Below are 26056 nucleotides of genomic sequence, written 5' to 3'. Positions count from 1 at the left end.
TGCAATAACCCCTGCCATGCTCAGGGGAGACCTCACTCATCAAATCTGCTCTGAGGAACTTCCTGTCCTACAACATCACAGGACTACCTTTCAAGAACATCAGTGATACTTTAAAGGAGAGGCCAATAAAATGTCCCACGTTTAGAGGAGATAGCTTTAATACTTTTTAGCAAATTATTTTGCATTTTTCTTGTTTGAACCAAACAAAACATGTCATCAAAGAATTGCTACCTTGAGCTGTAATTCCTGGCTTTGAGAACACACTGCCAAAATGTCTCTTTAGACCACCACCCTCCTGTAAGAACTTACACTCGTGAACACAGTGGAGTATTTAGTGAATTTCTCAGTTGAAGGGAAAATCTTGACATGTTTCAAGGCTCAGGAAAAAAACCCAAAACATTCCACATCCCAAGCTGAAGTTCCAGGAAGACATGGCTACCTCTGTCAACCTTCTTCACAGCCTTCCATCAACCACTTTTCCTATCACTATCTAACGGATATAATACAGAATCTGTGGACGCTATGACAGCCATCCACCTAATTTACCAGGAACTGAATTTAATCTCTCAGCCTTTATGAGCAAACTGACTTCATGCTGAAAAACACATTCATCTGTAACTGTTATCCAAATGTGTTTATTTCTACCGCCTAACCATGCAGAGTACATCAGAATGCAGCTTTTTAACAGACGCATGTTTTCTATTCTGGTATCAAAAGGAAGGTTTAAGAAACTGTCCCCCTCAATCTTGCCAAATACCTACTCTACAGTCAGTATTTTACTATTCAGCCTAAAATCCTATCATTCTTTGCAATGTGCCCACATTTTTAATACTGTGCACTGCAATGAACAGAGAGCAAGCTTTACCTTTCCATTCTGTGCTTAGCTGATTTAGACAATGTTTGGAGCTGAGAGGCCCAAGAGCTGGTTTGACTTTGAAGAAGTACAAAAAAACAGAACTTGAAAAATAAAATAGCCATTAGTATTTAATTACCCATAAAAAATAAATGAGCACTTTCAGTTTACATCTCATTGCACAAGATCAAAGCTGGCCTTCAGTCCAAGCACAGGACAAATAGAGACCCCAACCTACAAACAGTGACTAAATAAACTCAGACCAAGAGAAAAAAGAACACGGACCAGCCCTGGGGCTTTCAACACACATTGCACACATCCTTCCACGTTAGCAAAAGTGGGGCCTACGATCTCCACAAGTACCAAATTACATTTTCAAAAGCCTGTCAAAATATGGAAACACCCGAACCCCTGGAGAATTCTACGCTTATCCACACAACCCAAGAAGCAGCAGAAGCACTGTTAAATTGAACAACCTGCATGATCTTTATTGGATGGCCACGTTTACAAGGATTAGCGGTAGCGGTGCAGCTGCAGGGTGTTGCGCCTTCTCCAGGCCGCGCGGCGCGAGCCACCGATGGTGTGGTGGAATTTGTGGCCCTTGCCAAGCCCGCGGCTCTTGCGCCCGGCTGACGTCAGCCCGCGCATCTCTCTGTGCTTGTGGACAGGCTTGGTGATCCATTGGGTGTCGGGGTTCCTCCTGATGGTCTTATGGAACGGATCGATCAGGATCACTTCAAAGAACTTGTAAGTGGAATCTTCGCCCACCCAATACGAGTTCAAGACTCTCAGAGCCCCACAGTGACGGCCAGCACGTTCCTAGAGGAAAAAATAAATGCAACAGACTGTAAAACCATGGATGCAGGGCACTCTTCATGCAGAAAGATTACTAACTCAAACACAAAATTTCAATTTTCCCTAGGACAACCTCTTTTCCTATAAAAACTCACCCCCTTCCAGATGCAAAGGTGCAAGGAAAGTAACAGCTGAAAAGAACACTGTTACAAAAAAAAGGCTGTTTGGATTCCTGCATGAAACAGGTTTTAAAGACCATGAGCAGGAAGGTGCTTGCTTGACAAAAGAACAACTCTGCGCACAGAAGCACCCAGTCAGTAAAAACACAATGTTAAAAATAACTTCAATGTGAAGATGAAGAGCATGAGCTGCACTTCGGGTGAAAGACCAATCTTTTATGGGAAGTTATAAAAGTGATTAATTTCCACATCTAAAGCTAAGGGGAGAAAGAAATTTCTGCAGAGTGTAAGCCTGTACTGATAGGAGTACGGAACAGCTGATGTAACAAATCTTTGTACCACTGCTGGTGTATTAGTGTGTGCTTTTCCTATCCTCACTTCTGGTTAGGAAGACACAATCTTAGTTTAGAAAACAAACAAAGCAGAAAATAGCTATTATGCAACTAAATCTGCTTCTCCTTTAAACACTAAGTGTGTTTTAATTAAACACAATAAGTGTGTTTAATTGTAGGACTTTACCATCATCACGGGGAAGCATGAACCAACGGATCCCATTCATCTTCTTCCCCAATGTGATCTTAACCTATTGTTACAGGCTTTCCTAAACAGCTTGACTATTTTCTGCACATGGAAAAACATTTTTACAAGTTCTTTTATTCTAGTGTGAGAGCAACACCTGTATAAAATATTAGAACACCAATCACCCTCAACCAGTTTCTATTTGAGGATGGGAGCTCCAAACTGAGGCTTTGCATTTCTGTAATCAGAAAAACGAAGTCTTCCAGAAAGACTGTGTCTGAAGCTAAAACTGAGGGCAAATAACCTCCTCCATAGCTGTCCTAAGTGATTAGCCATCAGGTATTTGGGAATAACACTTATGAAGAGAATACCATGAGCACTGAAAACAGAACAGCATTTTTAATTCAAACTCATCACCTTCTGTTTCTTTTAAATAAGCATGTCCCATTTATATTTTTTCCCCAAAAAAAAAAAAAAAAAAAATCCCACCATACTCAAGTTGCAGAAGTCACTCAGCAATATTTTTAAAGTCCTGAGAACAGAAAAGTCTGCTTCAAGATGGAAAGGCAATGTCACTCACCATTCTTCCACAATGTCTAGTTTGAGAACGCAGCCTGGTATTAACTCTAACCCTCTGAAAGAGGGTTTTTTTGCAAAGGTGAGAACTCCATCTCTTCCAGACTATAACTGTGATGGCAATGAAGCTTACAGTATCTCATCAAATCGAAGTTTACATTTTGAGTATTTCAGTAACAAGATCTTACCTAAAAATAAGTTAACCACCAAGCTGTGTGCTTGTGAGGTACCAGTTTTTTATAAAGAAGCAGAAGGTCTCTGGCACACTGCCTTCAGCTCCTGCAATACATCTAAGGGTGCCGTGCAGCACCACTACAAAAACAGGTGCTACAGGCTTTAACACAGGAACTCACATGTACTTTGTGAAAGGACCATCACCTACAGCTGGTGACCCACACCCTAGCACATGCAAGTTCTTACTTCTCATGCCCAGCTCTTTATTTTACGGTGGCTTGGTCTACTTACATGTTTTTCATAACAAATACTGTGGCATACTTGAGAAGTATGAACTTCACTAAACCACCCATAGACCCCATTTTAAAAGTCTGAATAGGTTTTTTATTGTCTCAATAGAGTTTTAAAAGACTGCTGTTTTCCTGCCACCATTATTCAAAATCTTACTAACAACTTATAAACAAAACAGCTGGTTTGGTTCTGTATTTTTTGTCTCTGAATATTTTCAGCTTTTACAGACTAAAACTTTCCAACCCAAATTTGTGAGCAATAACCAAAATACTCACCTCTGCTACAGACTGAAGACTGCGGGCAAACTTGAGCTGGTTAACACCATGATGCACGGGTTTACCGTAGGTTGCACCTTTGGGGACTGGGCGTTTGCGGCCACCACGGCGAACGCGGACACGGTAAATAACGTAACCTAAAACAAACAGTGACTCAGGAACTAGAACAGTTCTAGTAGCAATTGTACTGCATTTCCAATCCCCTAAATTTACATTAAATGCTGCAACACAAAGTCATTTTACCAATTTTTACCAAAATTTACAACTTAAGGTGGATAATGCAAGATGGTTTTGTTATTTTCACTACAACCTGAGTAAGGAAAATTATACCCTGATGCAACTGGTTTTGGCTCCAAACCAGAACTTATGGCACCTTTTCACTATACAGTCCCAAACCAAGATCAGCTACAGCTATACTGTAATACAATCATTAAAAAAAACCACCAAAACAAAAAACAAACAAAAAAACACCCCAAAAAAACCCCCAAAAACCACCAACCAGCAAAACCACTACCTAAACTGCACAATTCACATGGCAGCAGTCAAAAAGCACTTTAGCACAAGCCATCCACAAACCCTGCTGAATCTGGTCACTGAGAAATGACAAAACTAGACAAACAGTGACAGAAGTGTCAAGTCTTAGCTTTTTATTTTCTTTGTGAATAAATATACTGGGTTTTTAAATGGATTTCCACAAGTTACACATGGACAGCCACTTAGCCCATTTCTTTCCCTGACCAGTATCTGTTTTTCAATGACAGTACAAACTCTATCATCTTGCCCCAGCACATGCAGCTGTAATACAGTCACAATATGGTCTGGGTTGGAAGGAACCTTAAAGTTCCAACCCCCTGCCGTGGACAGGGACACCTTCCACCAGACTAGCTCACTCAGAGCTCCATCCAACCTGGCCTTGGACACTGCCAGGGATGGGGTATTCACAACTCCTCTGAGCGATCTGTTCCAGCGCCTCACGACCCTCACAGTAAAGAGTTTCTTCCTAGTATCTAATCTAAGCCCGCTCTTTCAGTTTGAAACCATTTCCCTTGTCCTGTCACTACAAGCTCTTGTTCATGTCTCTGTCCAGATTTCTTGTAGCTCTTTTCAAGGTGCTAGATGGTCACAGTTCAGTCACCTGAAAAAAGTGAAAGTAACAGATGACAAAACTTGGGCAGAGAAAGAACATCCTGCAAACCTAGGATACTAAAACCCCTGCTCAATTGTGTGGCACTAACACTGCACAAGAACAAAAACTGAGGACAAAGCCCACTTGATCTATACCTGCCTGAACGGCCACAGAAATCACAGATGGGAAATTAAGTGAAGTTAAGGTTTTAGGCTGTGGGCACTGCTACCAGCTGAGGACATTTATGATATTCTGTTCATTTCATGCAGGACACTACAGTTTATTGGGGGATACTTCAGTTTCAGACTTTGATACTCTGCTGTCACTGAAGGAAGCCAATGTCACTCCACAGTGAGGCACAGGGACCTGACCTGTCCGTGCAGTTACCTTGCTTGGCCTTGTATCCCAGCCTGCGGGCTTTGTCCGGGCGCGTGGGGCGCGGGGCCCGGTGCAAGGCCGACAGCTGGCGGTACTGCCAGCAGCGCACGCGCAGCAGGAACCGCATCACGTCCGACTGCTTCTTCCTCCACAGCTCCTGGATGTACTTGTAGGCACCCATGTCTGTCTACCTGCTGGATGGAGAGTGAAACAATGCACCAAAACCAATTCCCAGCTGGAACATCTTCCCACAGGGGCACTGCACCAAACCACATATGGAAAAGCACTGAAAGACAGGGAGCTCTCATGCTTCTTTGTACCACTGACACATCTGGGAACACGGATCACATCTGGCAGCCTTCAGCTTGACACCCTGACGTCACCATTCCCAGCAATTTTCCTCCTCTTTAATTTATTCTGGAGTGTTAAGCTCCTCAACTGAGAAATTTTCAGCTGCACTATGTCTGATACTACGAACCCAACAATTAACAGCTGAATTGTGTTTTACATACAAATCTATCAAGAACTACAGGACTGTGAGGAGTTATTGTTAACTCTGACTTTAGTAAAGGTTTTACTTCTAAGTGAAAGCTTAACAGTTTTCTTATTAAGTGGAAGTTTAACAGTTGCTTAAGAAATGAGCTGGATTGGGACTTTTGCTTCCTTAGAGCTATTCACACGGTGTCTCCCACATCCCAGGAGAGACAAGGCCTTCCTGCACACCCGCTGAAAATGGGTTTTAGGCAAAATGAGGCGTTACTGATCGTGTCATACTAAAAGAGAAGTGTCATAGCTCAGGGTCCTACTGCTGATGACATTTGTGTTTTGCTCCATAGATGCCCTGTGGAGTTTTTTTAAAATTGTTTTTAAAAATCGTTTCTGCTGGGCACCATCGGGGGTAGTTTGTATTGCCTTCAGCAGAGCAAGGGCCCAACACAAAGTTCTTACAGATCAAATTTTGTCTTCAGAAAACAATGATTATTACAAACTCCCTCTTCTGAAGTGAATATGTCTTAATAACATGAATGCGATGTGAGTATGTCCTAAATTAATATGCCTTAATAGCTGAAGGCGTTTCAAAAATCACATATTACTTTATTTTGTCATCACGTTTACTGCTGTTTTCCCAAAAACCTCTGAGGCCTTACACATCTGCAGCAATCAGCACGTGTACCTGAACTCCATCAAGCCCTCACCCAACTCACCATCAGATACACGCAACTCACTTTATTTACACGTAAAAACACGTCACAAACAGTTCGGGTGTGATTTTGACATCCCTCTTGTTTGAACCTGCCCAGCCATAGCTCATCCATTCCCATCCCCAGGCACCCCACCTTTTCACGGCCTAATGGCACAAAAACCCCCACGATCAAACCGCAAACCCGGAGCAAACCAGGGCGCGCCGTCTGTCACCGACCTGCACCCGCTCTGGCGCGCCAGGGCCACCCCGGCTGCCCCGCTCCCCTTCCCGCCCCACCGAGGCGCAGCCCGCGGGGCCCTCCTCCACCGGCCTCCCAGAGGCTCCGCGCCGCAGGCGCAGCCCCATCCCAGCCGGAGCCGGGCGGGCGCGGCGGCGGGACGGGCGGATGGGCGCCCGGATCCCGGGATGGGCGCGGATTGAGGGAAAGGCCGCGCGCGGACCGGCCCTCACCTGATGGCGCCCAGCGACGGAAAGGAAAGGCCCTACTTCCCACAAACCCTCGGGCCGCAATACACTTCCGGCGGCGGCAGCTCTGCCTCATGGGTAATGTAGTCCTGCGGGGGTGCGGACCGCGCGTCCCGCCCCTCCCAGCCCGGCCGGCCCGGCCCGGCCCCCCGCGCCCGCCAATGGGCGGCGGGGGCGGGCCCCGCGCGGGGCCGTGGGGCCGGCCGGGACGGCTGTCTGTCCAGGTGCGCGCTCGCGGCGGGGGCGCGGCCCCGGGGGCGCGCTCGGGGGCTGGGGGCGCGCTCCGGGCCCAGGGCACTGGGGCACGCCCCGCCCGAGGGCTGCACCTGGGGCAGGGCCTTGGCGAGATAGGGCATTCCCCGAGACACCCCCGCTCCCCAGCCCCCGTGAGACCCCCAGGTCCGCATTGGGTGGGACTTTGCTTAAAACCCTGAAAAGAAGCCTTAAAAAAAATCTCTCTAAAATGATAATTATTTTTTTTAAATCGTGAGATGAGGAACGGCTGAGGGAGCTGGGTTTGTTTCGTGTCGAGAAAAAGAGGCTCGGGGGAAACCTCATCCCTCTCTACAACTCCCTGAAAGGAGAATGTAGTGAGGTGGGGGCTGGTCTCCTCTACTGTGACTGCACTGAGAGGACCCGAGGCCTTCAGCTGAGACAGGGGAAACTCAGATTAGGTGTTAGAACAAAATTTTTCACTGTTAGGCATCAGAATAGGTTGCCCAGGGAGGTTGTGGAATTACCATCCCTGGAGGGGTTTAAATGGCATCTGGATTTGGTGCTGGATGAAGTGGTTTAGTGGTTACAGTGGTAGTTCTGGGCAGATGTTTTGACTGGATGATCTAAAAGGTCTCTTTCAACCTAATTCTATTCTGTTCTAAATAATAAACGCTAAGGGAAAAAAAAAAAAGCCCTAAAGCCAATCCTAAAACCTTTTCAGTGGAGGGTAGGGAGAGGGCACCATGGGGTGCCTAGTTCTGCAGACCCTGGCTTTACCCACTGATCTGCTCCTGTCTCTGCTCCCCTCCCTCCTGCTTATGGCACAGCACAGGTTGGATGGGGTGTTGAGCGACCTGGTCTGGTTGGTGGCATTCTCCCCATGGCAGGGGGCTGGAAGGAGAGGACCTTGAAGCTGCCTTCCAATCCAAGCCATTCTATGATTCTATGAGTTAGGCTTTCCCAGCCTGCAAGTCCTTTCTGCTTCCCTATCTGCAGCTACAGGATGACCTTTCTGTTTTTCAGTGTGTGCTTTTCAGAGCACCCTGGCTTGTGAAGCATTACCTGGTTAAACTGGAATTGAAGCAGGACAACACCAGCCCCTCCTGGTCCAGAAAAGGTACTCTTCAGCTCTCTCTGTGGGAAATGGCTCCAAACAGCAAACTGAGTCAGGGCCTGCTGCCCTGCCATGGCTCACTGGCAGAGGGAAGTGCCCCAAGCTGCTGGATGCCTCCTGCTAGAACCAACCCCCACCCATCAAACTGCTTCAAAGCAGACCAAAAATACCTGCTTTCTGCATTTGCTTTCCTGTGCTTCTGCCTTTAACTCTCCTGTTTTGTAGTTCCTAGTCCATAAAAGCTAAAAACTTTCTTGTGAGCAGAATAAAATGGAAGGAACCACTGTTTTCTTGTATTTCCAGAAGCCATCCTGGTACCATGAGATACCATCAAGCCCGCTTCAAACCCAGGAAGCCCAATAATGCCATGCACACACATGCCAACAAACACAGCCCCTGCCCCGGGGGCGTGCATGCCCCAGCACTCCCAGTCTCTCCAAACCTGACAGGACAAGTGTTGAGGCTGCAGGCAAGCATCAGCACCACTGGCAGCAGCCTAAAACCTGAAAAAATGGTGTGGGAGGAAACTCTAGTCCTAAAAATATCAGTCGCTGGCAGGCGCTGGGAGGGAGCTGTGTCCCCGCTGCTTCGCCTTTGCCTTGCGCCTTCCGTGGGCTCGGCTCCCGCCTGTGCCTGTGCCCATCCCCATCCCCATCCCATACCCATCCCCATCCCCATCCTCGGGCCGTGCCGGGCTCACAGCCTCCCCTGTCTGCACAGGGCTCCACCGTGGAACCGGCTGTCGGGAGGCATGGGAAAGGGCTACAAGGTGGTGGTTTGTGGAATGGCCTCAGTGGGAAAGACTGCGATTTTGGAGCAGCTTCTCTATGGAAAGCACACTATCGGTGAGACATTTTTACTTTTGGGGGGAGGTGGTTTCCTTTTCTAGCATCTTGGTCGGTGTGGGCCCCAAAACACCAATAATGGAGGACTGTGAACTGCGCTCAGGTGAAGGAGGAAATTAATATGGTTTTCTGGCATCTCTGGGCTGTTCTTAAAATTTGTAGTCCCTTGCTTACAGATTTTTAAAAGAGTCGTGGAGAAGAACCCGCTCCATGATGTTCCCAGTAATAAAACACAAGAATGATTAAAAAGAAACAAACACTGAAAGTAGGTGATGTGCCTGCTGCGTATTTACAAAAGAAATATCTCGTTCCCTGAAAGATGCCGTAGACGCCTGAAAAATAAATAGCTGTCACATGATGAGTGTAGACGCTGTTTAGACTTTTGTTTCATCTTCTTATAGCTTTATTTTGCTTGGTTTTGGCTAGCATTTAATCAAAGCTCTGGAAAGAAAAATAGCTCAGCTTTAGGTTCCACATTCTATGCTGAGTTTTGAAGGCCAAGTGTCTCTGCTCTCTAAGAAATCCCCATGGGGAAAACAGACTTGACAGAGGAACAGAGGATGCCTGATATTTGCTGTGCACAAAAGAAAGGGAACAAAGGCAGAGCCTGCACGTTTCCCTCTGTTTCTACATTTGGCTTTGAAAGGAAGGGCAACGATCATCAGGCTGACAAATTATTCCTGCCTCACCTAGAAACAAGGGGTGGCACCAGAAGATGTTTAGTCACTTTGCATTTTTTTCTTGAGCCAGTAAATTAGATGTAGGGATAAGTTGTTGGATAAACACAAGGATTTCTAGCATGGTGCTTTGCAGCACTGCACCTTTAAAATGTGTGGATGGGAGGAATTTGCTGGCAAAGCGTGATACAGAACTGTGTGCTAATACCCGTGTTTAAAAGGAGGATTTCCTCTAATGTTGCAGCAACATCTGTTTCCAGCATCCTACTGAGCGCTAGGCACGTAGCCCCGTGTAGCTTTCAACGTGAAGGCTGCAAAGCTTTGCAGGCTGAAGGTTTTTCCCTTTGCTACCCACCTGCCTCTCCTCTGTGGCGGGCTGGGTGACTGTCAGAGACACCCGAGCAGCATGAGCAAGGCCACGTTACTTAAATCGTATTGCCTTGCATTAATTCCTGCCTGCTATTAGCAACCCCGGCAGGAAGGATATTCGGGTGTTGCTGATCAGAAGAGCTATTTATGGAGCCAGCCATGTACATGATTATACAACGTCACGGACACTGGCTGACATAACCGGAGGGAGGCCTCGTGCCTGGGATTTAGCCATGAGTGTCTCTCTGTCACTCCCAAATGCCCTGCTCCAGACCTTGCCCCTGGCCCCCCTGCGCTTAAAAAGATAATTTTTCCTTGCCTGCAGCTCTGATCTTATATTTTGGAGTTACTGGTAAGGGAAGGAACAGCTGATAGCAGATGGGGAATGCAAGGGGAGAAGGAAGAATGTAGTTTCCTGTTTTCTGTGATTTTGGTCAAATCATATTCCTAAGACATTCAGAGAAAGAGGGCAAGTAGCAGAGACAAGATGAAGATATGGAGAGGGTCATTACAGAGCTGCTGCACTCCCAAGAGATGAGTGGTCATGGCCCAGCAATTTTCGTATCCCTTACACAGGCCATCAGGCACATTTGAGAGGAGGGACCTCTAAGCTGGTGCTTTTGGCAGTCCTGCTGAGTGGTCACCATCCTCCCTGCCTCTTCCTCAGCACACAGGCAGTTGTGGCAAGAGGTGCCTGGAATTTGGGTTGGTGGAAATGGTTCCTGGAAGACTTTCAGCTACTGTTCCACTCTGTATTGATTTAACTGCTGAATTTCAGGAGCAGGATGCCATTGTGAGAATCTCACTACACAAGGACAGAATTTGAGGAATAGTGGGTCTTTGCTTCTTAGCTGAGCTGCTTTAAACTGCACAATGGTGCTACCATTGCAGGGGTGGCCCTTCCACACCTGAAACATGATTACAGGATCCTGATCCTCATTTCCTAAAGCTTGTGAGCTCCAGAAAGCTGATATGTACATCTTGGCTGATGGCCTTTTTGGCCGGAGGCAAGAAGGGACTAGTGTGTTTGCTGAAAGCCTGACTGTTCAGAGCCAACCAGCAAGGCAGCTCACCAGGCATGGCAACGCAGACACAAGCTGTTTCAAAACCTGTGCTTCCTGACTGACGTCAGGAGCAGCTCTGCAGCCGCTCCAAGGGCCCAGGAGCCGTGGGGAGGATGGCCGAGCCAACAGGGGGAGTCTTTCCTTTCTGGTTCTGATGGCACATCCCCCTCTCAGTGACAAGAGGCACGCTAGAACTTGGTTGGAGGCTCAGAGCACAGGGTCTGCTGCCATTCTCCAAGGTGTTGCAGCCACTGTCACGAGGGTCTCCTCCTGGCTGTAAATCAGCCACAAGTCTGTCAATGCTCACGTGCCTCCTGTTGACTTTCCTGTAAAAAGGAGTGGTGGCACAGCTGGTGTCAGGGAAGTGATTAGAGTCCTTGGAGGTTTCACGCTGCTATGTAAAGCCCTTGGCTTTGAGCCCGTGCTCCTGGCTGTGTGCTTGGTGATGGTGCTGTAAACCCAGTTGCACTGTTTCTTTTCCTAGAAAAACAAGCACCTTCAGGTCTCCCTGGCTTGTCATGGGTGAAGTCCCTAAGTGTCATGTTACTTACTTGGTCAGCAGCTAACACTCTTTGCAAAGTCACTGATTGCTTGAGGTCAGAGAGGAAAAACTACTCAGGATGGAGGAATACCCCCAAAAAGGAATATCTGTGTCCCTGTAGCATGTGAGCAACGATGTCTGGTATTGGATTTTGTGCTAGGCATTAAACTGCAAGGGAATTTACCTTGTGTTCCAAGATGGGAAAGGAGAGGACAAATAGATGAGAGATGCTCTCAGAGCCATGTAAAATAATGTAGCTATTGCAAGGCAGACACTGTTGCCAAACTAGTACAAGGAATTACAAAAAACCCAAAAGGAAATGTTTGAAATGGGTGCAGATTTAGCACTGAGTCATGTAGGAACTATATCACCATAGGTCAGGGCAAGTAGCTGCTAAGCACTGCACATGTGTATGTGGTACACATACAGGTACAGCAGTGTGCCCAGGTGGCCAAGAAGGCTGATGGCAGCCTGGCCTCTATCAGAAATGGCGTGACCAGCAGGGCCAGGGCAGTGATCATCCCTCTGTGCTCATCACTGATGAGGCATCACCTTGAATCCTGTGTTCAGTTTTGGGTTTCTCTCTATGAGAAAGACATTGTGGGGCTGGAGTGGGTCCAGAGAAGGAAAATTAAGCTGATGAAGGGAAGGGTCTGGTGCACTACTGTGATGAGGAGCAGCTGAGGGGAGCTGGGAGTGTTCTGCCCAGAGAAAAGGAGGCTCCAAAGAGGGACCTTTTGCTCTCTGTAGGTACCTGTCAGGAGGGTGTAGCCAGGTGGGGGTCAGTCTCTGTCCCAAGTAACAAACAACAGGACAAGAGGAAATGGCCTCAAGTTCTGCCAGGGCAGGTTTAGATGCGATATTAGGAAAAATTAGGGAAAGGGTGTTCAGGCATTGGATCAGGCTGCCCAGGGAAGTGGTGGAATCACCATTCCTGGAAGTGTTCAAAAACCAGATATGGCACTTGGAGACATGGTTGAGTGATGAGCTTGGCAATGCTGATTGAACAGTTTGACTTGATGATCTTGGAAATGTTTTTCAGCCTTAACTATTCTATGATTCGGGATTGCCTGGTACCTGGGATGATCTCTCTTTTTGTGACTTTAGTGTTGTGTTCATCCAAATCCTCCACCTTGCTGTCCTGAAGAAAGAGGGGCCAGTCTTATCTCCTCAGTCATGAAAAGGGTCCTTGACTGTCAGCAGGAGATTGTCCCACTAAGTACCTGTGGTACCTGGCACTGCTTGGTACCTCTTGACCAGGCTAGCAGGAGACTTGCTGGCTTAGCTTTGGTAAAGGACATGTCTGTAAAGAGGATGGATATTTTTCCTTAAACAGTGTTCCTGTTCAGTGATGGTGCAGAAGGGAGTCTTTCTTCTGCCTTTAAAATATTTCTGGCCTCTCAGCCTATACTAAAACTTATCACCTCAACAGGAGGAGATGAGAACTCTCCCTTGTAGAAAACTTATCTCTGCTCCTGGCTGTGTAAATAGCTGGGATGGTCACGTTATTCATAAGCAGCTACTTCAGATCCTCTTACTAGCTAGGAATGAAAACACCATATATTACTGTGGTGGAAGCCATAATGAGAGAAATTGCCTCACTTGTTCCAGCTGGAGAGATTTGGGGTTTTGGCTTACACACTTTGGATGTGGAGGCTAATTAACCTAATTATGCATTCATAGAATCACAGAATGGTTTGTGTTGGAAGGGACCTTAAAGATCATCTCCTTCCAACCCCCTTGCCATGGGCAGAGACATCTTTTTACATCTTCACTTCTTAAATTAAAACTGCCTGGTGATAGAGTTGCAGTCAGCTTTGTATTTTAGAAATAGATGAGAATGGAACTGAATATATATAGAACTGAATGTCAAAACCTGGCTATTTGTTGGTGGGACCAGTACTTCCCTAGCAGCTAAATCTAAACAGATCAGCTCCTCTTGAGGTTTGTCCAGCTCTTTCCCAAGTCAGGGATCCTCTGATACATGGTCTTTTGAGATCTAAATAAGAAAAGCCTGTTATTCTGCAGTTTACAAACATAAGGAATAGCAGGTTTCAGGAGCTCTTTGCTGAATTCCTCTGGAAAAAGGCGAAGAGGGATTATGCATGAAATCTTCAAAAGTACTCAAAAATTTGTACTGCATTAATGTTCAAGATCCAACTGGGATCTTTTGAATTTCCATCCCTCCTGAAATTTCGATTTACTTAGGTATTTGCAGTTTATCTGCTGTGCCTGGCCTAAGTGTGCAGGATTCATTAGTATATTAAACCTTTTCTTTTCCTCTTTGGGAAGCCACAAAGGGTTGGAACAACACCCAGTTATGACTGAGGCTTCCCGTTGCAGTTCCTCTGTGGCAGCAGTCAGTAAAAAACAAAGACCTTTCTGCCTCTCCTAAGATTTGCACCGGCTAAGTAGATGCTAGAGAATGGCATCACTTCTGTCTATTCCTCCTTTCCCTCTCCAAATTTTTTATATCTCCTGTTTTCAAAGGAAGTGTGACATTGTGCACTATCTTGTTAGTTCCCTTTCACCCCTCCACTTCTGAACCTGAAAGCTGGCCCACTGCAGTGCTCTGCTCCATGGAAAAACTAGTCAAGCTGGCAACTGTCTGCAGGACAGTAACTTCCCAGCACAAGCTGCCCTTGCCCACTCAGGCAGAGGTGGTGGAAGGATGACCGGGGATGCCAGTGAAGGGAAGGAGAATCAGGATCTTTGTGGCAGGGAGGATGGGATGGTGCCAGCATCTTTCTAGGACACTGACTAGTGTTGCTTCTCTTACAACAACTTGCCTGACCCATTTTTGAATGGAGACCTAGGAAGTGTTTGAATGGGATGCTACTAACAAGAAGTGTAAATGTCATTGTCAGCAAGATACAGCTGATACATGGTCTGGGCTTTAGGACCCGGCCCTAGAATAAGATGGGACAGGTATTTCTAAAAATTGTCTATATTTATTTGGGAAACAACTTGCATATAGTCCCTCCCCCAGTGCATGTAGGTGAAATTTCACCTCTGGAATCTGATACTGGTGCATAAATTTCAAGTCTCTCCTAAGTGCCTCCCCCTATTTCACATTAAAATTTGTTGCTCTATTCTGCTGAGTTAAGTCCCAGGTCTTAAATTTTCATCTTCGTTTTTAAATAGGATGTTAAAAGACACACTTTTCACTGCTGCTTTTAATGCCATTAGGAAGAGATTGTCACAGGATAACAAGGATATATTAGAGGCTGTTGGATTACAGCATTTAGAGGATGAAAAACTGTACAATATTGTTTGTTGCTTTTAAAAAAACAAAATGTAGGTACTTATGGTTCCTTTCTTCTTGCCAAAGCCATGTTTACTGATGCTAGACATTTCCTTGCCCTGTCTGTGCAATGCAGCAAGGCAGAGCAAGAATATAGTGCTGTGTCTAAACAATAGCGCTATCTCCAGAAAGGGCTTTGTTACTACCTCAGTCTTTAAAAGTGACCCTTTGACACATTCTACAATCACACAGGATGCATTTGTGCTTCCTCTTTTCATTAACCTTTGCTTTGTCCTTCTGTTCTTAGTTTTGCTCCCACACATTAGCGTGGCTATATTTGGAGGCGAGATAAATTAAATCTTTGGAAACCTAATAAGAGTTTGATCTATGAAGACTGCACAGAGAGGGGCAAAAAGAACAGCTTGTGCCACTTTCCTGCACAGGAATGCTGCATGCATCACGGGAAACCATCAGCGTGGGTGGAATGCTTTAGCTTGTTTGTCAGTGTGAAGTGTTTTGAATAGTGTCATTGAATATAGCAAAATCCTTATTTTCATAGGCCAGATAATCCCTTGTGTTTTCTTAAACAATACACTAAAAATGGTCCCTTTTTGGCAGACAAAGAGAATAAAGCAGGACTCATAATTGTAGTCCTGCAGCAGCAAACAATTGTATATAGGAGTGCAGTGGAGGCAAAAACGTGGGTTGCAGAGAGCTAATACGAATACTTAAAACCAACTCAGAAAGTGGCCCAGCTACACTATACATAGATTGTTTCAACCTGTAACCTTATGCACCTCCATCCAGGGGGAACACAAAGCTAAGGTGATTGATGTTTTCAGGTTTGGCTTAGGAAAAATTAATTTTAATTAGTTCAAAGCAAGCTGCCTTGAATTACCTCACATTGACTGTGTGGAGAGGAGGAGGGAAGGAGGGCCAGGATGCAGAGTCAGGGTGGACCAGGTGATACATATATGAAAGCTTGCTACCTTGTGCATGCTCTCGCCTTGCAGTAAATGAACTTGTTCCTATTAGCAAATCTGAGTCATTTTAAATCCCTAGGGAATGGAAAAAGCTCTCTGTGTATTTGAGTGAATATAGTATGGAACTTTGTTTGCCTGCAAACATCCCCTTCCCTTTCTGGCTTAATTTCACATATTGGTTAGTTGTACCACTAATACACATTCATTTCCAGAATAATTCCTTTGGCTCCTGCTTCTGCAGTATGATCCAGCACATTATGAGGCAAAGAAGTAGGCTTAAGATGTTTCTACTTGACTATCTGGTGTTCCCTGGCTGTTGTTCCAAAAGGGTATGTTTGGGCAGGCTCGTTTTGCAGCGTGTTTGGCACAGAAGTGGTGCAACTGGGTGGCTGGAGTTTGGAAAACTTGGGAGGAGAGCATATATCTTATCCTATTCAGAATGTGCATGTTGCATAGATTAATTTTACAGGCATAATCATGTGCTTACATATTAATGTATTTACAGTGTCACTATTGGAAATAGCTAGTGCAGTCATCTATGAATACAGCCCTCCATGGAGATGCCAGGCAAGGTCAAGGCCTGGCCAAGTCGCTCTGTAAAACACACTAAAATCTACTGTGGGGCAAAATTCTGCTGCACTGCAAAGAATTCTTATAGTGAGGCTGTACTTAGAGCAGCGGAACATTCCCGCTTGTTTTCAAACAGGCTTAGAAGAGGGTGCCACAATGGAAGATGTGTATTTGGCATCGGTGGAGACAGACCGAGGCGTGAAGGAACAGTTGCGGCTTTATGACACCAGGGGTCTGCAGGAGGGCGTGGAATTGCCCAAACACTATTTCTCTGTGGCTGACGGCTTCGTCCTGGTGTACGCCGTGACCAGCCTCGAGGCGTTCCAGAGAGTTGAACTGCTCAAAAAGGAGATCGATGTCTTCAGGGACAAAAAGGAGGTAAATGCATGCTTGGTTAAATGCTGTAGCAGTGGTAGGAAGTTAAGGTCGCAAAGCCCAGCTTTTGTTTCTGTAAACGTCGTGTACAAAGGAAAACAGCAAAAAGGAAGCCTTCACATGCCAGAGAAGCTTAATTCACATGCCATGCAGGTCATGCAAAAGAATGCTTTTTTTTTTTCCCCTCCTTATTTCCTCTACTACAGCTAAAATTCAGTAAGCTGAATGCACCAGCCAGGACACTTATGACTAATAAAACATATGGTCTACAGCAGTGCAGCTCATGTTTTTCTAGATATTGTACAGAGGAAGTCAAGTGCATAGAATAATGTAACGAAGGGCATTATCTTTGTTTGTTTTGTATTCATGTACTTGATGGCTTACAAACTAGTGTAATTGACAATGGGTCTCCCAGACATTAGTCAATTGGCAAAGCAGCTTTAATGTATTTTAACAACCATATTGAATCAATTCAATTGTGTGAAATGACTACTCTATTTTCCCTTAGAAAGCAGCTAGTGTTTTCAGCTGACAGCGTTCCAGCTTAGCTAAACGAATATAACTTGCATGTGGCATTAGCATTGCGGCTTTTCCTACGGTATCTATATTCTGGAGTAGTGTTCTCTGTTAAATGTCTTTAGCCTACAGCTTTCCAAATGCCTGTTTTATGCTGTTTAAAAGGAAAAAAAAAATGCATGAAGAATTAATTGGATAATGGTAGGGAGAGACTTTGCAAAAATGTAACTTGTTTTGTACTGACAGCACACAGGGTGGTAGAGAAAGGCAGGCTCAAGTTTGATGGCAGATGAATGTGCAGTCACAGGAGAGGTATGTTAGGTGGTAGGGCTGGTGTGAGCTGCAGACTGTCACGTATATCAGGGATGCAGGAGTCAAGCATAACTCCCCTGCAGGGCAAGGAAAGGTGGACAAGCAGGAAATTTTTCCCAGGCATTGTGTTTTAAGATGGCCCTGATTTGGTACTATACAGCATGTTGTAATGCAGAGAGGGAGTCACAGCCCCAACAGGATCTGCGTCCTGCTCATCTGTGTTACCTGTCAGAACTCTTCTCTCTCATTACATGCAAGTATTTTAGAAAAAAAACAGTTTGCTTATCCTTTTGAAGAGCTTAAAATTGTGATTCTGACTGAGGATTACATGGTTAAAAAAGTCGTGGCCACAGTCAGATGGATAAAATAGTTTTCATTCCTATGATTTCCATAAAAAATAGGCTTTAAGGTGTACAAGGTGAGATCAGGAGTCCCTTAAGGTAAACTGTTAATCAGCAGATTAATGACTCTGTGACTTAAAGTCCGGGCTCTGCTAAAATGAATTCTTTACTGAATTGGGGATGTATCTCCACACATGGTGCTTCTGAGCTGGCAGAACTTCAACTCTTTGAGTGGCACAGTCCCCTGTTGTGTGGCAGATGACAGAAAGCACTGATGGCTGGTTCCTTGCCTCTGCTGGCTGTGGGGGCTCTCCAGCATGCACCTTAAAGCCTGGCCAAATTTTATACTAAATAGAGGTTTTGTTCTGTTACACTGACAGAGCTTTGCCATAGCTAAAATTCAGCTGGAGTATGCAGTAAATACACATGAAGATTATAGCTTCTTTCAAAGCCTTCACAGAGGGGGGAAAAACCCCTAAGCAGCATTTTTCCAAACACCATGGACTGCTGTAGAAAAGAAAGGAAGTCTCAGACCTCACAGGAACATGACAAACATCTCTAGCTGGAAAGAAGCAGAAGGCATTCTGGAGTTAGCCTGAACAGGAAAGAGCAAGCAAGTGTGGCCACAGCAAAGCCCACAAATCATCATCAAGAGAGGACTTTATCACTCGATCTTTGTCAAACCACTAGTAGAGTTGAAAACAGAGTTTGACTAAGGACCATGAACTAAAAAAGTAGGCATGGTTTCCCCCTAAGAGCTGGTAAAACATTTCTAGAGAACAGTTAAAATAAGGAGGAGCAGTAGCTTCACATGGTCAGCACTGCCTTTGGCACTTCCTAGAGCTGAAGCACTGGGAAAGCTTCATGTACCTACTGAGCTGGCTACGCTGGACTGTCTGGGTGATAGTGACACAAGTCACTTGATGGATCCTTACAACTGCACATCTGATACAGATGTGCTGCTCTTCAAACTGCTCCCCAGAAAACACTGCTGGTGCTTATCTGCCCCTCTCAGCACTGTCCCCTTCATCCCTGGGGCTGGGCAGCCAGCAGGGCTGAGCTGGGAGAGGAGCCCCATAGCTCAGCCTGCCCGGGCTGCTGGCACAGTTGGCTTTATTTATATTGTGGAACGGGGCTTGGGCAAGAAACAAACTGGGCAAAATCCACCACTGTGGGATCCAGGCTTTCTCTGCTGCTGTGTGTTTTTTCATCTCTCAAGCATCTGCTGCTGTGACCTACTCAGATGTCATGCTCTTATCATTTGTCTAGGGCAGCTCAATTGCCAAGTAAGTGGAGAATGGGGCTGTTTAACTTTGGATCTCTTGGCTATTGCTTCCCTTCAAGCAATCATTGGGGGCGGGGAGTGGGGTGGCAAGAAGGGGAAGTCCTGCATATCCTATGATTAAAACAAGCTTTCAACCCATAAGTAGATGAGGCTAATTCAAATCCTAGACCCTGCTATTCCAATCCACATGCAACTTACCTTGTGCCAGTGCTAAGTTACAGAACAAGACTGAACTGTGTTGCTACTTGTCCACTGTTTAAAAGGATGGTGACTGGTGGATGATTTTGGTATAAAGCTCTCCCTCTTGTTTGGTTTGTAGGTTGCAGTTATTGTCTTGGGGAACAAAACTGACCTCCTGGACCAAAGGCAAGTGGAAACAGAAGCAGCACAGCAATGGGCAAGGGCTGAGAAAGTGAGACTGTGGGAAGTGACTGTGACAGATCGCAAAACACTGCTTGAACCCTTCACCTTCTTAGCTAGCAAACTGTCCCAGTCCCAGAACAAATCAACATTTCCCTTGCCTGGAAGGAAGAGCAAAGGGAATAACTGTGAAAATTAGACTAGCTTAGCATTGTCTCCTGCTGCCAGGTCACAGTCTAAGTCCTTTTTGTGCCATGTGCTCCTTGCAGTTTCACTTAAAGCAATAATATCATTCAGCAATAAAATCAGCAAGCATATAGCTAAGAGGTATCCTTCCTTCTCATAGACTTGGCTTGGAAAAGCTGCTGGTGGTAAAAGCCTCAAAAAGCACTTTAGGAGAGCAGTTATTTTGCAGCCAGGGTTATGGAGGAGGAAGGGATAGATGGATACCTCTCTAGCAGGGGCTTTTACTATGCCTGGATACAGCCATGTTGAGGGACAAATCAACAAGCTTACCAGTATATAATCCCTCTGCAGATCTATAGCCTGTAGTCACAAAAAGTATTAGCTGCAATAAAGCATTCCATTTGGAAAGGTGATATATTTGAAATGGCAACAGTTCTTTTACCTTGACCTTAAACAGGGCCACAGGGCTTTTTGATGCTGCAAGAGGCTGAGATCAGTGTCTTGGTGTAGGAGAAGGATATGGAGCAGGAGGAACAATTATCAGATTTAGCCACTGATGTTTTGCTAGTGTCTGGAAGAAAAAAACCCCAAGAAAATAATAAAAAAAACCACCCCCCACATCTTATGGGAAATACCCCAACATGAACCTTGTCAACAAAGTCTAGTAAGCAGTGCTTTCAGGTCAGGAATTAATTTGTAGAAACCAGAACAGCTCTCAGAGCTCACTGATTGAACAACAACCTAAGGACAACATAGCTGTGGGCTTGTTCCAGTAGGTCCACTACAAATTTCATAGGTGTCCCACATCCCACAGGTGGTCATTTTACTGAGAATTATAGGGATCAATTTTGTATGCAGGAGGTATTGCTGGGCTCTGCTTAGGGCTCGCTTACCTGTCTGCTCAGGCAAGCAATCCACCCTCCCTAGGCCAGGTAGCAGCTGGTACAAAGCTCTGTATGACAATGCAGGTGGGGCTAAGGAGGATAGGAGGCTGCCTGCCTTTTTGGAGCTGGGAAAATGCCCAGCAATACCTGTACAAATGGCCCTGGTCTCCATGCTCTGCACATAGTCTGGCTGCAGGAGCACAGCTGCATGTGTTCTGTTTGACTCGACGCTGGCAAACCTGTGTGCTGCAGGAATCTGCTGTCCCAGGCCAGCCTGGCACGAAACTGAACAACAGGGGATATACAGAGTGACAGAATGAGCAATTTTTCCCAGAGACAGGGGCCAGTTTTGGCATCTAACAACCTCCTCTACTAATTGATGCTAGCTTTTCTTTATATTTGAAGGCAAGAGCAGGGAGAGGGAGTGAAGTACCCACTTTCTGCATTTTCCACTAAATTAATCCTCTTTTGAACAAATACTGAGAATTTCACTGTGAATCAGCAAAACCACAAGCATTATTTGCACTGTCATATCATAACTGCTAAATAGTGTGCTTAATGATCACAATTAAGCTCATAGTATTGCTCTTCCTGAATACTGATTAATAAAGCCTGTTAGCATTACTAAAGTCTGTCAACATTATTAATGTCAGAGCAGCAGTACACTTCACTAAAAATTAAACAGGAATCCCTACCATTATAATGAAGGTAGACGAAACTGTTTATGTGCTTTGCTCAATATAGTTTGAATTGCTGTGGCCAAGGAGTAAGATAAGACAGCAATTATGAATGAGCAAGCTCTTGTAATGCCCTGCTAGGAACATACAATTGTTTCCACACTGCAGCTGAGTAAGCATGATAGCACGACCTCCCCGCACCTAGCCAGTAAGAGTCATTGTCCCCAGCAGGATGACACTCCCTCCTCACTCATTTCCTACTGAACACACGTGTACTCCAGGCTTCTCCCTACCCAGAAGACTCCGTATCTGCCTGCATGCTTGGGAAGTGGAGGTGACTTCAGAGCAGCAGTGGTTCACCTCCTCGCTGCAACCTCTTACCAAGGAATGGGTCATGTTCCTCTTCTTCAGCTCTGCAGAACCCCTCTGGAAGGGACTAGAATCAGCCTTGAATCAATCAAAATAAGTGAAGATGTCTACTCACAACACATCGCTAAAGCTGACCCCTGAGCCAAGGGAGTGCAGGCTGACAAGTCAGAATGAACTTAAAATGCCTGGAGATGGAAAGAATGGGGATGACTGGTTCCTGTGCAGCTCTGCATGCTGCAGACTCGGTGCCAATTCTTCTGCCAAGACTGATGTCACCTGTAGGCTGCCAGAGCTGTGCAGTGCAAGTGCACTTGCTCCACTGGACTCCCAGGACTTGACAGTGTTTTAAGACAGGCAAGAGAAACAGAATCTTCTAAGTGACTAAGGCCATTTTTCCAAATAGGCTACATAAAGGCAAACACATTTTCTTTGATTTGGCTAAATGCAGAGTTTAGTTAATTTGAGGCATTCAGTTAAAAAAGAAAATTGCCACCCACTGTTTTCTTTCATAAACTTACTCTGATGTTTTTCTAAATATTATAGTGTTTTACTGAGAAGTGATGGAAAATCTAGTGTCTCCTCTGCAAATAATATGCACACAGTGGCTGGTACTGAGTAAAAATGAAACTTGCTGTAGTGGAGTTTTACACAGGGTGAATAAGCAAAGTACAGAATATAACGTAGTACCTAATGTGCAGAACATTTATTTTGTTCTTCCTGTTCCACTGACACAAACCCTGTTCTAGGTCACTGGGATCATTTACCTTCTGCAAAACCAGAGTCCCTTCATAAGATAATGGAGAAAACTTATTAGAAAGAAGAAAAACAAAATAGTAAACTGAACCATCTTTCTCTGTTCCTCTAAAGCCTCTACCCTGCTGAATAAACACTGTACAAATCACTCGCCCTCACCAGTTACAACAGTTAATTCGATGTGTCCTGGTGGCACAAAGAAAGAAGCTGGCAAAAAAACTACTGAGATTAAGCCATTTACCTCTTTACTCTGTAGAGGAGAAGGAAAGATTACCAGAGATGCTCCTAGTGTGATGCAGCTATGTACCAAACAGGTAAACAGCTCAGGGAGCTCGTACGCCAATCATGCACCGTATCAAATGACGGCAGTTCAGCCGATGAGGGTACAGTGCTACTACCCACCCAGCAAGGGAAAGGACACCTCTGATTAACAGATTACTTTGGACCAAGTTAGATTTGCTCTGTATCTAGACAGCAAGAGAAGTATGTAAATGAAATACATACAGAATTTATTTTAAAGTACCAAACCAAATCTGAGAGTGCAGATGACCACCCAGCACTCACAAGAATGTTGCAAGGTGAAGCACTCGCCATGAAAAATGAATCTCTGCTTCCGCCCTTACCTTAAGGGAGTGGTCAGAAATGCCACATCCACAATGAACTGCCCTGTTGCTACACACCTCAATGCAAACACTATGTCTCTAGGAGATAATCTTTATAGGTAGTTAAAGGATGTACAGATACTCCTTTATGGTGTTGTCTACCTTACCAGGACACGATTCCTTCTCTTCCAGGTGTGAATAAACCACTCCACAGAAAAACATCAAGACATTCTTTTCTTTTACTTCCTGCCTCTTTCCCTTCCAGATAGCTTCCACTTTTCTGGTTGTACTTTCAAACAAAATGGCGGTCCTGCAGAGGCAACACTGTGAAAACTTAAGCTAAAAAGTAACTATTGTGGACTCAGTGGCAAGTTACCTCCTCATGGCCAGGTCCCTGCAGAACACCTAGTGAACAGTTGTAAAGGTCTTATGCTGTCATTCACTGTATGGTTGTCTAGAACTGTCTTCCTAAAATAGCAGCAGTCAGTGCACTCACCTGCAGATCTCCCTTGTCCTTAACCACAGCATAAATCCTCCAAAGCTTACAGAGACACCATTCTGGCAAAATGACAAAGCACGGGACTAAGCAGAAATCTTTTCTTCTTCTTTTTTTTTTTAAACATCTTTTTATTAGCACAGTAACAAATGCAGACTTAAGTAGCCCACAACATACAACCAATCCACTGAGTGACTCCTATTCCACACCTTACAGTTAAACAGCTTAAGGTATTTCACTACAGGTTACCATAAGTCCTGATTAAACCCTTTATTCTTTTCACAAAGATAGATTGGCTTATAAAATAATACATTAACTACTTCTCATTTTATATATGAGGCCATATATCTACCTCTCCATATCACAGATCATGAGATGACAGTCTTTAAAAAGGATTTGTTAAATACCAATGTGCCCTCCATAGGGAAAAACAATCCCAACATCTTTTTACAAAAAAAAAAAAAAAGAAAAAAAGAAAAAAAGGAAACTCAACCCAGAACAAAATAAATCCCTCAAACCCAAACAAATAAAAAGCAAAAACAGTGTGTAGAGTCTTGATAGGAGTTTTACATAAATGTCAACCTATGTACCTGTACAAAATTAAGCTGTTTTAATCTTTTACATATTGCAAGCAAACTGAAAACCAAAGAAGTCTAAGAAGTTTACATTCTTCTCGGTACTATATGTGAGCTAATATTGCTGAACTAATTACAGTCTTAAAGTATGCTATTCCAAATCCTAGCTGTCTACTGTAGCAAGATACCTTAAGTTACAACAACAAAATCTTAGGAAATAAAAGACTGAATAAAATCTGTTATAGAAATACCCTACTCTTTACCAGCACCCTCCCACCCCCCCACCCCTTCAAAATCATAAGCAGCTCTTTCCATCACAGACAAATAATGTAAGAGTTTGACGAAAATCCAATTTATGTAGCGTATCTTTTGGTCCATTGTCTGGCCATTCTGTCATGCTCTGCTCTGTTAGTCATATACTGAGTGGCAATGCTTCCAACCAGGGGGTCAGCTGAAAAGGAAACACACCGCTTATTTCAGACAAGTTACCCAATAAAAGCTTTTAAATAAAGCTGAAGTGTAAATTTCATACAAGGCAAACACACAGGTAAGGTACACTGTAACAACCTAAACATACTGAACTGATGATCTGTATCTTCTCTGATTTTGAATATTTATGGTGACGTGCTAATCTGTAATTTAATAGTGTGAAATGCCAATAAAGTTTTAAAAATTTAAGGCGCAACAATCAGTCATATTTTGCATTACTGGGGGTTTTCACCAATTCATGCATTTCAGGTTTATTTTATTCCTTCTAAGAGTACCTGAGATACTCATGCTAAGTGTACTTGTAACAATGTAAAGCTGCCTTCTAGGAAAGATAAAATCTCAAGGAGGGGTTTTGTACATCAAGTTTAGTACATAGTGAAATCTGGTCTTTCTCTCCTCTTTAGACATATAAAATTGCAACCTGTAAAATTACTTTGGAAATGAAGACATATTCTGCTTAACTCGTGCGGACAGTGGGTGGGTTAGAGCAGCAGTGATGACCACTTGTGGCACAGTTGGCCACTTCTTTTAAAGGGATGATGCAAAGTAAAAGGTCAACCCCCCGTTTTCAGAGCTGTTTGCGGCTCTTCAAGCTCTATTACTGAATTACTGTAGCCCTTCAGACCAGCAAAGGCTGCGTTTGGAAGGGGAAGGAGTTTTCATGTGCAGGAGGATTGCTTGTTTCCCCATGGGTCAGCCTGAGGAGCAGTGAACAGCAGGCTGGTAAGGGATATCTCCCTCCACTGCCTCCAGCCCCTCTCTGACTACCCTGGAAAGGGAAATGTGCTCCACCGGAGGCATGAGCTGAGCTGGCCATACCAAGGGAGTGAGGAGGGCCACATTGTTTAGGTGCTGGGAGGAATGCAAGGCGCAGGTGGACTTACCGGGGTTACAGTCTGTGAGGAGGGAGCAGATGGAGAGGAGAACTTTAGAAATGGTTAATGCTGGACTCCAGTTGTCTTTTAAAATGTCCAGGCAGATGACGCCTTGGCTGTTAATGTTGCAGTGGTAGATCCTTGTCCGGAACGTTACCTGCAAGAGAGGGGTGTGAGCGGGTGTGCCGGGGCGCCACAGGCTGTGGGGAGGGACAGGACAGCAGTCCCGAGCGAGGCAGCGGAGCAGCGCCCGGGCGCGCCGGGCTGACCCAGACCGGGCTCCCCGCGCCGCCGCCGCCCTCTCGCGGCGGAAACGAGAAAGAGCCGAATTTAGAGCAGAAATGAGCAACAGTCTCAGGAGCCGACTTCCACGGTCAACACAAAACCCAGGCCGCGGTGGGTTTCATTTCTTTTTCACACTCTTTTTTTTTTTTGTCTTTTTGTTCCCAGTGACAAAAGGGCCCAGGGCCTTAACACCAGAATTTTTCTCCTTCTGGACTCCC

The 26056-nt window shown here is 45.0% G+C and overlaps 3 protein-coding genes across 8 annotated transcripts in view; 1 reads left to right on the top strand and 2 right to left on the bottom strand.

Moving 5' to 3' along the window:
* Positions 1-1315: 1315 nt before the first annotated feature.
* Positions 1316-6920, bottom strand: RPL15 (ribosomal protein L15). Its single transcript, XM_059846281.1, has 4 exons — positions 6821-6920; positions 5176-5357; positions 3663-3799; positions 1316-1672 (listed from the first exon to the last, which is right to left on the bottom strand). Exons 2-4 carry the CDS (start codon positions 5345-5347, stop codon positions 1367-1369), a joined length of 615 nt encoding a protein of 204 aa, XP_059702264.1. The 5' UTR covers positions 5348-5357; positions 6821-6920; the 3' UTR covers positions 1316-1366.
* Positions 6921-6984: 64 nt separating this feature from the next.
* Positions 6985-24877, top strand: NKIRAS1 (NFKB inhibitor interacting Ras like 1). The gene is made up of 5 exons (XM_059846268.1): positions 6985-7059; positions 8075-8168; positions 8886-9010; positions 16595-16836; positions 19607-24877. Exons 3-5 carry the CDS (start codon positions 8917-8919, stop codon positions 19844-19846), a joined length of 576 nt encoding a protein of 191 aa, XP_059702251.1. The 5' UTR covers positions 6985-7059; positions 8075-8168; positions 8886-8916; the 3' UTR covers positions 19847-24877.
* Positions 23712-26056, bottom strand: part of LOC132327231 (ubiquitin-conjugating enzyme E2 E1) — a 45720-nt gene continuing 43375 nt past the window's right edge. For all 6 annotated transcript variants that reach the window (XM_059846206.1, XM_059846215.1, XM_059846225.1 and 3 more), the window contains 2 exons: positions 25563-25710; positions 23712-24640 (listed from right to left, as the gene is read on the bottom strand). In XM_059846206.1, coding sequence (XP_059702189.1) covers positions 24543-24640; positions 25563-25710 — 246 coding nt within the window. In that variant the 3' untranslated portion in view covers positions 23712-24542. The remainder of the gene's footprint in view (positions 24641-25562; positions 25711-26056) is intronic.

This window comes from Haemorhous mexicanus, chromosome 1, assembly GCF_027477595.1.
Source record: "Haemorhous mexicanus isolate bHaeMex1 chromosome 1, bHaeMex1.pri, whole genome shotgun sequence".
Lineage (NCBI taxonomy): Eukaryota > Metazoa > Chordata > Aves > Passeriformes > Fringillidae > Haemorhous > Haemorhous mexicanus.
The sequence above is the reverse complement of the archived record's forward strand: the minus strand, read 5'-3'. Positions and strand labels throughout refer to the sequence as shown.

Bases quoted from the DNA above. Each gene is read 5' to 3' on its own strand.
- RPL15 (XM_059846281.1), bottom strand. From the start codon at position 5,347: ATGGGTGCCTACAAGTACATCCAGGAGCTGTGGAGGAAGAAGCAGTCG. The intron at 3,800-5,175 runs GTAACTGCACGG...TGTTTGTTTTAG, and splicing joins GGGATACAAGGCCAAGCAAG to GTTACGTTATTTACCGTGTC. The intron at 1,673-3,662 runs GTGAGTATTTTG...TTTTTCCTCTAG, and splicing joins GTCTTCAGTCTGTAGCAGAG to GAACGTGCTGGCCGTCACTG.
- NKIRAS1 (XM_059846268.1), top strand. From the start codon at position 8,917: ATGGGAAAGGGCTACAAGGTGGTGGTTTGTGGAATGGCCTCAGTGGGA. The intron at 9,011-16,594 runs GTGAGACATTTT...GTTTTCAAACAG, and splicing joins CTATGGAAAGCACACTATCG to GCTTAGAAGAGGGTGCCACA. The intron at 16,837-19,606 runs GTAAATGCATGC...TTTGGTTTGTAG, and splicing joins TCTTCAGGGACAAAAAGGAG to GTTGCAGTTATTGTCTTGGG.